Source organism: Watersipora subatra, chromosome 5 (assembly GCF_963576615.1).
Source record: "Watersipora subatra chromosome 5, tzWatSuba1.1, whole genome shotgun sequence".
Classification (NCBI taxonomy): domain Eukaryota; kingdom Metazoa; phylum Bryozoa; class Gymnolaemata; order Cheilostomatida; family Watersiporidae; genus Watersipora; species Watersipora subatra.
This window is the reverse complement of record NC_088712.1, coordinates 34,653,056-34,666,662: the sequence shown is the minus strand read 5'-3', so window position 1 is coordinate 34,666,662 and position 13,607 is coordinate 34,653,056. Positions and strand designations below refer to the sequence as shown.

The following is a 13,607-nucleotide window of genomic DNA, read 5'->3' as shown; positions in this document are numbered from 1 at the left end:
ATAAGGTACAAGATTGAAGGTGGTACAGCTGTTCATCTTTGGACAACTAAACTACAGAATATCTATAGAGTCTGCAGTGGTCCTCGTGGCCTTATTTATGGCTCTACCTATAGCAACACAAAGTCTATCTACATCATCTCCCCTAGTGGTAAATAATAACAGACCTCATACAATATATCACATGTGTGTCAACTATAACTGACATACAAATACATGTACCTAAACATAGACATTGAAGTAAAGTATGGAGTTTTATGTTAGTGGTGAATATAAGCAAAACTCAAACATTTTGCTAGCGTGTGAATTATATATAGTTTCTAAAAGCTTAGTCGTAGAGAGATAACATATAATTATACATTATATATACCATCTAGGCGCCCTGCTCTGTTATGTTGGTCACTCAACACGGAAGATAATTATAACACAAGATCAAAGCAGAATTCAAAAATTCTGAAAAAGTCTCTGTTATTCTTAAAAGTCCCGATTTAATTTTCGAGATTTGGTGATAGAATTACACCAATCAGTCCGTACCTCTTCTAACAAAAGATTCTTTTTTTACAAAAGTTGATGATTTAAAATACTGGCTCTAAAAATTAGTTATTTTCAAAGGACATAAATTTTGAAACCTAATGACAAATGCTCAACTTACATGAGGAGAAGTTTTATATACTTCAGTCCAAAACACAAGTGATTTTAATATAATTATTTAGCATTTCAGCTGTTTCCTGTCGATATTTTTCATAGATATTGTATTCATTGTATTTTTCCAAATATTGCAAATATCTTTGCTCAATTTTACGGCTTGAAAATGCTGACAAAACTTAGTACAACATATTTGGTGAAAGTTTCATGAAAATCTTATTTAAACACCAGTATGTAATGTTACATATAGAGATGAACCATGACATGTGAGTAGCCCAATCTACTAGTGTTTGATTCACTAGCCATTAATCTAACCTATTGTTTCTTTGTTATACAAGACACCCTTTAATTAAGATACGAGATAATCAAAGTTTTTCAATTTTCTTTTTCAAATTAGTTGGAAAAAAGTTTTAAAAGGTTGGCTAAAAGTTACAGTGAACACGAGGCACACTACTAACCGGAAACAGACACTACAAAACATAAGACTACATCATTTCTTGTTTACTCTTCATCAAGTGCTCTCTTCTCATATTTCTATAATTTATCAATAATTAATAAGACTCTGTTATGTTGTTATCTTAAGTTCCCAAAGTGTTTTTCTTAATCCTTGCTCTTACTAAACGCTAATGTAACAATATATTGATGGTTTACCCTGTTTACTGGACAGGTAAAGCTGCTATGTCAAGCTTACGATAAGGTTTTGGGAGACATCAGAGAGGTGAAAAAGCGAGCGAACAGAAAAGTAGATGAGTTAAATGTCAAGCTGATCCAACAAAGGGTGAATTTGGAGGCGTCCCGTAAGAATGTCTACCAACTGGTAAATGGTGGCAGCTCAGAAGAGATAATCAAGCGGGAATATTTCCTGAAAGAGGAGTTAAGACAAAGAGTTGACATGAACCTTTTATCACCTGACCTAGATGATAGATACACTCTGGTTCCAATAGGTCAGTATTAACTGAATGAGGAGGCTGGTAGAGAGAATAGATTGGAGAGAGGAGAATAGAATAGTGAAAGTGACTCCCCGTAGCATGAATATTAAATGAAAAAAACTAGTATTATTCAAGGCACAATAAGTAGCCTGTGTTTCCTCTTTGAGCCAAAGTTTGCTAAAGTTATTCTAAAAGGAAAATACTAATTTCTCCCCACTGGTTTCCCAGCTCACTCCGTGAATGTTAATATTTACTCTGACTCCTACCTGTTATGGAGCACCAGTTCATCTTCTATTTTACCATTTTAATTGAAAGATAATTTTACGGTTGTTCTGACACCTGCTATGCTAATCTTCACTATGGCTAAAGTCCTGTATGTCTGTTCGTCCCTAATTACAGTGAAAGATTGGGAAAAAGGTTGCATCAGGTGGGATTTGAACTCTGAGCTTTTAACACGGCAAACTGCTACTGTAAAGGTGCGGCCAAACGCGTCAAAAATTTCGAAGGTTTTGGTCGAAGTCACGAAATAGCCGAAAAACATGAAAATATTGATTTGAAACTCGCTGAATTGTCACAGCTGTATACAGCTGAACACTGAAATCATCGATGAAACAGTTTTCAAATGGCTCAATAAATTATAAGCAAGCCTGATTTTAGAAGGTTTCGTGATTTGTAAACACGATGCAACTGATTAGAATATGTGCCATCTCTAGATCAATTTAATTAATTACATTATATTTACTATAATTCTTTGAGCTTTATCAGAACAGTTGTTAATTTTTTACAGCACACTAGATGCCGGAATACATGTACATTGAACAATCTACATGTACTCTGGCACAGTGGATGCCACGGTACTAGTAAATAATGAAATCAATCAAACCATTGTTCAGTACATTGCAAGGCATTGTGGGAAATGTACGATTTCAGCACCTGAGTTTACGATTACCCTAGGACTCTTATGCATTCGCCTCATCTAACTTTCGCGTTTTCGCGGAGTCATCCTCTCGCGAAGATTTCATGTGCGAAACTAAACTACAGTGAAACATGGATAACTCGCCCTCGGATATAGCGAACACATGGTTAACTCGACTGGATTTGCTTGGTCCGTTCCCACGCAATGATAGATGGCTCTATATAACTCGAATTCAACACTGTTATTACGAACTGTTTTTTGCCCAACGGCTACCGAAACGGTTGCTATCGCTTTAGAAAATCACTTTATTCCAAGCCATAGAGGTAAACCTCAACTTTTCGTAATTCATAAGCATCGTTATTACCTCCATCGGCAAAATATTTTTGCCAACGACTTTTCTAAAGGTTTAGTGAAATTTGATTTATACTGCTATACGATGAATAGCACGGACTGGCCCGGCCACGGGCGCAAGGGTTTTCGCCACGCACATACAAAACAAAAACAGCATGTTGTTTTTGTTTTGTATTTGCGTGGCGAAAATCCTTGAGTGCGTGACCCGGCTAACCCGTGATGATTAGTTTTCCGACGTTGATTCCGTGTTGAATTAACGTCGGAATGTTGAATGTTTAAAACGTCTTAAAAAATGTTGTAATCAAACGTATACGTTATCTTAGCTAAAAAACTATTCATCGTTTGACCTAAACACAAAATACGTGTGTACATTCAATAAGTATCCATTCAAAAAGCGTGAGTGATATACAATGTACCGTAAAACCTCGTAAAACTTTTAATTGAACTGCCTCGGAGTGTTGCTCTTAACGAATCCCAGGTAAAGTAAGGTAATCTTTCCATAAACTTCAAGAAAGATCGGCAAAATTGATCGTGGGTAAAACGCTCAAAAGAAAAAGATGTCTTTTCTTTGAGCATTTCAGCAACGATCAAGTTTTGCCAATGTCAATCTAAAAAAACGTCCTGGCAATAACATCACCTCAAACAACAAACCAATCTCAAGTGATAGAAAAATCTCTATACTTTTTGATAAAAACGTTTTAAACTTTACATTAGAAGCATTTAATTTGAAACAAGCTATTTGTGCTTTTGATTTATATTATAGTTTGTATATGTTCATGTATCTACTAATAAATAAGTGAATACATGGACTTGTGACAGTGCTCTGATAACTTGAACACTCTGATAATTCGAACACTTTTGCTCGGTCCCTTGAAGTTTGAGTTATCCGAGTTTCACTGTATCATAATGAACGAGCGAAAACGCGAAATTAAATAGATTTGTTCATTGATAGTCCAAGAAACAAATGGCAGCAAGCGATCAAATTGCATTATCGATCTCGCACACACAATTATAACTGCGGTTCACAATTACAAACTAGTCCCAAATTGAATTTTTTTTCTTATCGGTGAACCTGGCCCGTATTCCCTGGAGCGGCTGGCTGGCTGAGCCGTCCCAACTTTTTAGGAACTTTCCGCGGCTAAGTACAGCCAAATCGGATAACTTGCCCTCGGATAAAATGTAACATTTCATCTCAAACACAAGGTCAACTCAGACGGATTTGTTTGGTCTGTTCCCACGCAATGATAAATTGCTTCAGATAACTCGACCTCAACATCATTTATTCGAAAAGTTATTTGCCCAACGGCTATGGAGACGGTTTTTATCGCTGTAGAATATCACTTTATTCGAAGCCATAGAGACAAACATCACCTTTTAGTAGTTTTTAGGCGTCATTATTATCATCATCAGTGGCAAAATATTCTTGTTAACGACTTTTATAAAGGTTTGCAAAATATCAAGTTTTACCAAACATCCGCTTGGCCATGTCCCATCGAAAGCGTGCAAACCTCCGTGTGAACTTAAAATAAAATCGGCAAAATTGATCTTTGTTAAAATGCTCAAAAGAAAAAGATGTCTTTATTCTGAGCGTTTCAACTGCGGTCAAGTTTTGCCTGTTTTAATTTAAAGACGTCTCGCCAGTCACATCACCTAAAACAAAACAAATCTCAAAAAATAGAAAAATGTTGATACTTTCCAATAAAAAAATTTTAAACTTCACACCAGGGGCCCGGCTGAGGCCCTACATAAGTAAAACCTGTTGGGGGATTACACCGCCTCCCCCTCAACACCCCCAGGTGTTCAAAACTAGTCGCCTAACATTAGCCGCCCCAACTTGCAACCAGTGAATACAGGCCTGCGGTGAACTGAACCTGATTAGTCTAATTATGTTTGTTCCACTGCATTTATTTTCACATCACTATATTTTCGCACTCATCAGAGCTGTGAAATTAAATCGCAGTGAAATTTTACTCTGTATGCTACTCACGAAACTAAATACTAGTGAAATATAAGTGTCCTAGGGTATGAGAGTTTACACCATGATGTCACAGCTGATTAGCCGTGGTGGCGGAAATACCACACCTCCAATTGATAACATATTACTGAGACATTAACTTTCACCTTCTAAAAACCTACTTCAAAAGGTAGCTAGGGTTACTTAACAACAACAATTTCAGATCTCCATTCTTTACTTTGTTGGTGATTCCCACATATTGAGATTTTTCCTTTCCCAGATGTTTAAAAAGCTAACTCCAAAATTGTATATAATATATTTGGTAAAATCTGTTTTACAAAAATAATTAATATTTTAATTATTAATATAGTTTAGACTTTGCTAGTTTAGGCTGATGTGAAAGTCAATATTTTTCATTTTAGCACTGGCTCGAAGCACTCAATGCAAGTGTATGCTAACTTTCTGAACACACGCCACCACCGGAAATTAGGCTTTATATGAAACGATGTTTACACGATTGTCTAAACTCTTTATGTTCCACTCATTTCTGGGCTTGCGGTCAGCTGGCTTGGGTCTGGGGTTCGTCTAATAATACATGTACTTCAACATCATGCCAGAGGCCATAGAAAACCATTGAAAACCTTCATGCAGGCCTCGACTGATATATTTGACCTAGATCTAACTCTAAAGAGCTAATTGGCCCACACCAGTTTTGGCTGTGTGCCAACATACTAGCAAAATATTTTTGGGTTTTACAGTAGTATCAGTACAGAACGCACAGTAGGCCAACTGTAATACATATTTGATATGAGCTCGCTGGCCAATTATAGTTACACTGCGGACCAAACATGGCCCCCCCTACCTGAGTTTGATACCTGTGGACTAGAGCAAGGTAAGCTCAACTTTTGCAAAATATTCTTTTAAATTTTTGTACCCATTGTTACAAAATTTATCAAGCTTTTGCAGTTGAGTAAATCATATAATTTTTGTTTTTTAGGGCTGTTCTTTAATTGAGAATTTTATTTTTCAATTAGAAATAATGGAGCGTCGCATATGATGATAATTTGTCATATCAAGTGCTGAATGATGTTCTTAAAAGTATGAGTTTGTTTGTGTTGCTCCACATATGAATATATTAAAAGAGATGTTTAACCTGTGAGGTTAGCTGATGTATGGGAATAACAAACAGGGTTAATTAATTCTTACAGAGTACCCAGTTAATCTGAATATAGAGCTGGTCAAAATGTCATCAGCACTGCCTTTCAGCTCTGAACACTCTACAGAGAGCTGGTGCTACTCCGCATGTCACAGAACAAATGGTGACATTCTGTTAGGTTGTGATGATGGAGTAAAGCTTTGGAACCAGAATACTAGAAACATAAGTAAATATGATCTACAATACAAGAGATTTGAAGCTGTAATTGAGCACCATAATAATGTCTACCCACAAGGTAGAGCAACTCCTTCCATGCATGACCAGTGGAGTGACACTATTTCAGTTCCAGAATACAACCAACTATGCTGCTCATCTGGCTGTTTCCGCTACATATATTGCAGCTTACAGGCCTGCAGAGAGTTCACGAGGTGATCTCATCATTTATGACTCCCACAGCAAAGAGTTAAAATATCAGCCTGTTGATGAGTACCACCTTGTAACCTTCCTAGAGAATGGTGATCTTCTAGGAGCATCTGATCATCAACTAATAAGGTACAAGATTGAAGATGGTACAGCTGTTCATCTCTGGACAACTAAACTACAGAATATCTATAGAGTCTGCAGTGGTCCTCATGGCCTTATTTATGGCTCTACCCATAGCAACACAAAGTCTATCTACATCATCTCCCCTAGTGGTAAATAATAACAGACCTCATACAATATATCACATGTGTGTCAACTATAACTGACATACAAATACATGTACCTAAACATAGACATTGAAGTAAAGCATGGAGTTTTATGTTAGTGGTGAATATAAGCAAAACTCATTAAACATTTTGCTAGCGTGTGAATTATATATAGTTTATAAAAGCTTAGTCGTAAAGAGATAACATATAATTATACATTATATAATTGACATGGTGAAAGTTTAGCATACAGTAGTTAGTCTATTCTAATTATCATTATTCTAACTACTCACTAGTTTTCTATCAACTATTTTAGGTGAGAAACTCTATGAGTTTAACTATGACCAACTACTGGGTGCTGACACTGATCAGATTAGCTAGAGAGGAGATCAACTAGCTATACCTGGTTGGAATGGAAAAAGACTACATATTCCAGATCCATAACATGGAAAGGTAATTGATTGTTAAAGGTTGACTTGCAATAAAATTCACATTACAGTTATTTGATATCAAAAGATTCACCATGTCTTATACTCTGTTGTGTTGTAAGTACAAAATATGTGGAAATGTGATTACAAGCTCTTAAAAGCTAAAAAACGAACGGTTAATCGCAGCCACACGAGACCGCTGTAGTTTGGATTCTCTTTCCAAAACGGCTCAAATGTGATGTGGTTTTGGTAGATGGTTTCTGTTTACACTTTCGTGCAACTTTATTCGTCGAAATATTTTCACAAATATACTTCACACTTTCATTAAAACCATGTCTATTGTTCTTACGCATCTGTTTTATCGTCATTGTAATGCTGTTTATTTTAGCAGCGATATCTTATAACTTACTGTAAAAATTAGTTTAATTTTTTAACCTTAGCTCGAAGGAGTACATATCATTTTCTAATAATCATGATGAGCCTGTTGGTCACCTATGATACTCGAAAAGTGCTGCAAAAACTATTTGCGAAGTATTGGGTCACATGATCAGATTACGACTTGCCGATTAGACCAAACCGAAACAAAACTGTAAAGTAGCGAGCATCTATATTTGATACGGGGTTTTCGGTAAAACCCGAATTGTTTGTCATAAACTAGTGCTACGATAGGTTTTATATTGAGCCTTTTATTGAGGCTTCTAATGACGGGAGAACTTGAAAAATGATCTCGACCGTCGATCTTACCATTGCGATATAGAGAGTCGTGTGTACCCGATCGTTCCTATGACAAGGGAATCTCTATTCGTCTACACTACTTGTTGGAGCTAAACGATGAGAACATTATGTCGTCAGCCATCTAGTGATGGTACTGGTTTATTTTGGTTTGAGTCGCAAGACGATTTCGATTTCACCACTCTTTTAAGTATTGCGTAATTTGTTCATCTCGTTTTTCTGCTCAATTTATGGGGAAGAAATGATGGCGAATATTCTCACGAGTGAGCCTAATCGTCGAAGAGAGCTTTTCCGAATCGATGGTTAGTGTATATTCGTCGACTTATAAGAAGTAAGTCAGTTATTATAAAAACGCTTTACTATTCGAAAACACTTGGCTTAACAAATTGGATTTTCAACTCGAGTTTTACGCTTTTCTCTTTACAGATATCGAAAGATTACTAGAGGTTGTCTCAGCCATCGGATGGAAGTCTTTTCATTTAAGTCAAACGTTGAACGCACCGCCCACCAATAGTTGTAAGTTATTAAGATTTAGTTTGATGCCACATAGTTCACTTATATAACGATTTCGTTTCTAACACGCTTTTTAATTTAATGTTGCATAATTTGTTCACCTCGACTTTCTTAATTTACAGGGGAGAAATGATGGCAAATGTTCTCACGAGTGATCCTATTCGTTGAAGAGAGCTTTTTCGAAGCGATGGTTAGTGTATGTTCGTCGACCTATAAGAGGTAAGTCAGTTTTTGTGACAAGTTTGGCAATAGTTAAATGTATTTGAGTAGGTAACTGTATTATGAGTCGACCAACCGTATTTAACGAAACGAATACTGCGTGTTCTTTCCGTTATCGGTTAATTAAATGCGTATTTGACTTATTGTTTTACGGGTCTTTAAAGACAGACCCAGGCAAAGATTCATTGATTGTACATCGTATCATTCCAGATGGCATTCATTCATCTGTACACTCTTCTGTTCATGATTCTAGAGAGGAAGAAATGACCTGTGAGAAGAACTACTTCCCCGATTTCACGGAAACACGCTTCCGATTCAGCCTTGATTGTTAGAATATTTCATCGTTGTATTAATCTCTTTATTTCGCTATTATAATAACAAAATGTTTTGCATATTGTAACAATGTTATGATGCTATTCGCGTGTTATCACGACATCTGCCTTTGTTAGAAGCTCATGACGATCGTAGTTTAAATATATTTACTGAATTGTTGCGCAACAATTGTGAGCCTAATTCTTTTAATTTCACCTCGCCCACCTACCGAAAGCTATCATTAGTTAAGTGAAACAAATGAATGCCGTTGGCTTATCATTGTAGCTCATCGTAAATGCCAATTGCAGACAAGCGCGTGTAGTCGCTAGGTATACCTAGCTGCGAGTTTGTTAGGAAGTAAACGTCGGCGGAGAAAACTCTTCAGTTCTCAGTCACTCTCCGTCGGTGACTGGTAGAGTTCATGCTCTGACGGGTTGATCGATTATATGTCTATCACGCGAGTTAACTTACGACGATTTTAATCACGCAATAATCCACCTTACCGATGCGGCCCTTTGTAGGAGGCGAGTTACTGGTTGTTAAGACCTGTATATTATATATGCAGGTATTTGCGATGTACCGAAACTTGAAACACAATTACTTCATTGACATATACAATAGAGCGAATAGTAGAATATCAACTACATAGGGTGGTGGTAAATTGGGAAATGGCTAATTGAAACGCATACAAATATCGAAATACAAAACCACCAGTAATAAATGTATAAATACATCGTATCGCGATGCGTCATCTGTATGCATTACCTGCAAAGCGTTGTACACGTTGCTTGCAAGCGTAATCGAAACAGTTTTCATCGATGCGCCGTAATCGGTAATCGCGCGTCGAATGAAACGGATGTTTGAATGAAGTTGATTCTACGTAGTATACATTGAATAATAATGATGAGGTGTGGTGGTACTATAAATCATGAATTATTAAAATTCGTATGAATATTAAATGACAAACCTGACGCCGATAAATATATAAGTACATTATATCGCGATGCGTATCTGAGCAAAGCTCGGTTGGTAATTGGAAGGTTGGCGAGAACTGAGGCCAAGTTATACATTAAACATCTCGATGAGAATACTGGTTTCCGGCGAGGCGACTAAAATGAGACCCGAGTAAATTCGTCAGATAACGACATACATAAACTACTCGCAACTTGTTGTAGTAATGTACATTGTATCGCGATGCGTATCTGAGCAAAGCTCGGTTGGTAATTGGAAGGTTGGCGAAAACTGAGGCCAAGTTATACATTAAACATCTCGATGAGAATACTGGTTTCCGGCGAGGCGACTAAAATGAGACCCGAGTAAATTCGTCGGATAACGACATACATAAACTACTCGCAACTTGTTGTAGTAATGTGACAAAGGTAAGAAACAACGTCATGTGTGGCAAGATGAATACTTGTCATGCGCGGCTAGCTTGAAACCAACAATCCCAGGGTGTATACTCACCCCCCCCCTCCTCAAAAGACGCATTAGGCTAGGCCCAAAATCATGTTTTAGGGGATTTTCAGATGATGAGATAATGTCAGAGAATTTGCTACTTTAGAGGGCTGGGGAGGATGGGGTTTCCACAGCCAAGCCAGTGAAAGGGCCCATGCTTCTTATAGCTTTTTTCACACTGTTCAATATGATTTTGAGGTGCTAATACCTCCGTAAACTCCCAGTGTTTAGGTGTATTTCAAATTGACAAACTACGTGATTGGGGCTACAACATCCAAGTCTTGGCCTAGCCAGGTGAGTGTTTCTTTCAGACTATCAACTCTGGGCCAACAATAGCAGTGAACATATGAAACCGTGAGAAATTACAGCCAGAAATAGTAACATTTAGACAAATATTGACTGTAGGATGAAAAGATGTCGAGAGGAAGCCTAATCTGCAGAGTTATTTAGAGTCATACTTGTTTAGAGAACTATAAAGCATTTCATGAGCCGAGAAAAACCGGGCCAAATAATGAAAGAATAATTTTGTGCAACTTCGGCTTTGAAATTGAGAGTCGTGCTCTCTTGTCATGATGAGAAAACGATTTCGAGTTGTGTTGTCAAGGTAAACATACTCTAATAAAATTCGTCTATCGAGCCACGATCATTTGCTTTTCAACATTTGAACATCAGAGAGTCTCGTATCCATTCCATAAAGAAGATTGCACTGTTGCCAGTCATGTGTCCGACATTTTAAAAATACACGTACATGTATATTTTCCTGCAGAACGACCGAGGCTGTTTAACAGTGTTCTGCGCGCTATCAGGGACTGTATTTCGGTAAAATGGTGTTGTAGTTTACGTCATTTGTCAGTTATTTTTGTGGTGGTTGTATCGGAATAGTCATACTTTTATATACATAGACAATCAATGCTTACAATGTTAATATACAATGGGAATTACCCTCTCCTGTACATATATATATATTTACTCCACAATATTATCATCGTAGCAACTACATACTCTATAAAGAGAATCATCCTGGTTGGAGAACAAAATTTATACTAACCAATTATACTCAACGGATATTAACCAATCAGAAATATTATACCTAACTGCATCCCTTTTTCTACACACGCACACAGAGGAATGGCGCCACAACAATCTACTACATTTATTATATCCTGGATTATATGGTTTAATGACACTACTTCACATCATCATGGCCGAAGGTGTGCAAACATCAATAGGTTATGGGCCCAGGTAAAAGCTATTCTTCAATAGAAAGCAGGAAACATATAAACTTTGGGAGACAAGATTCCTGAACTATTTATATACTCTAGACAAGTACGCTAAGAATGATGGGGCTATTATAGCTGCAACTGATCCAGACGAATCATCAGATCGCAGGGCTTATGCCAAGCTGACTCAGATCTTAGATGAAAAATCACTGGAACTCATCATGAATGATGCAGAAGACAGCGGCAATGAGAATATTAAAATACTACGAACTCATTACCAAAGCACAGAGAAGCCAAGAATTCTCCAGCTATACAGTAAGCCTATCACGCTCACTATGACAGATAGTGAGGACGTAACCGACTATATACTAAGAGCGGAAAGGGCGAGCACAGGGCTACACGCAGCCAATGAACAATTATCGGACAATCTAATCATTGCAATGTTGCTAAAAGGACTATCTCAGTCATACAACTTGTTCATCACAGTACACATGCAGCTGGATAAGGAGAAAACTCTCACGCAATTTAAAGCTGACCTAAGGGCACAGGCGGACACCGACACAGCACATAACGAAACAGCGGACACTGCTCTCAACACCCGGGGAGGTAGGTCTACCAAACACACAGGTAAGACTAACCACACGCATTCTCGAGACAAGATCAGGGCTACTGGCACTCGATGTATTGCATGTGGAAAATCAAACCACGCTACCAAGGACTGTCGCAGTAAACCCAAACTAAATTGTACATTTGGTGAACGGGACAGTCACATAGAAAGTGTCTGTTTCTCAAAGAAGCGTGGTGATACTAAATCAACTGCCAGTGTATGCACAGGTCACAATACTACAAATTGTGATTATACTTTCAAAGTTAAAGATTGCAGTAACTCTATCGCTCATAAAGTAGCCAACTCATGCTCAGACATAGTAGTCGACTGTGGTGCTACCAGCCACATGGTAAACGATGAAAAGCTGTTTATATCATACGATAAAACATTCAATGCTGACACACATACCTTAGAACTAGCCGACGGTACTACCCCGAACAAACTGGCGATTGCGCGAGGTGATGCCACTATCACTATACAGTACAGGACTGAGGTGGAAATTACCCCGCAGTCAAACTAGAAAACGCTCTTTTAGTACCATTGTTTCCTCATACACTATTCTTTGTCGCTGCTGCTACTAAGCATGGTAAAGTGTCTGTGTATTTCATTCATAAACAAGCATACTTGCAAGCCGACAATACTCATTTCAACCTAACCTATCGTAACAATCTGCATTACCTACCGACTTACACCCAGGATCAAGCGTATACCACTAAGATTCTTGAAGAATGGCACAAACTGCTCGGTCATCATAACTACAGAGACTTGTTATTACTACCTAACATAACTGGAGGCATGAAAATAGTGCCCGAAAGCTCTCCACCACTAACTTGTACAACTTGTGATGTGAACAAACAAACTCGTAAATCAAAATCACAGGACGAATACATACACAAAGCTACCGCGCCACTAGAACGCGTTCATTCTGACTTGTGCGGCCCTATCAAACCCGCCTCAAGTTCAGGCCATGTATGTATACCTGATGAATTTTGTTGACGAGTATTCTAGTATGCTATTCACCTATTCCCTACGTTCAAAGGAAACTGCATATACTGCTTGAAACAGTTTGTTGCAGATGCTACTCCGATTGGAACTGTAAAAGAAATACATTCGGATAATGGTGGTGAATATATGGGAAACCCTTTCCAAACCGTTTTACGCGGAATCGGTATCAAACACACAACTACTACTCCGTACTCGGCATACCAGAACGGGAAATCGGAACGAAACTGGCGATCAATCCTCGACATGGCTAGATGTATGATATCAGATGCTAAAGTTTCGAAAACTTACTGGACATATAGTGTCAATCATGCGTCACACCTACGTAACCAAGAATATCAGCAACGAACCGGTAAGACTGCTTATTAACTATTCACTGGACACAAGCCCAACTTAAGGAACACTTACCAGTTCAGCTCGCCATGTACTATATACAAGGAGCTCAAACCAGGTAGTAAATTAGATTCACGCAGTGAACGCGG

General features: G+C 37.9%; 1 protein-coding gene across 4 annotated transcripts in view; it reads left to right on the top strand.

Moving 5' to 3' along the window:
• The first annotated feature begins 90 nt into the window (after window positions 1-90).
• Window positions 91-13,607, top strand: part of LOC137396272 (protein mono-ADP-ribosyltransferase PARP12-like) — a 33,848-nt gene continuing 20,331 nt past the window's right edge. Inside the window, exons 1-5 of one of the 4 annotated variants that reach the window (XR_010978517.1) lie at window positions 91-148; window positions 1,310-1,586; window positions 6,954-7,090; window positions 8,224-8,313; window positions 8,433-8,529. Coding sequence is in view for 1 of the 4 variants with exons in the window: in XM_068082466.1 (XP_067938567.1) it covers window positions 8,450-8,529 (80 nt within the window). In the remaining 3 variants the exon portion in view is untranslated. Of the gene's footprint in view, window positions 149-1,309; window positions 1,587-6,152; window positions 6,644-6,953; window positions 7,091-8,223; window positions 8,314-8,432; window positions 8,530-8,782; window positions 8,965-13,607 lie in introns of those variants that run through there. The other 3 variants (XR_010978516.1, XR_010978515.1, XM_068082466.1) reach the window with 3 other exon arrangements.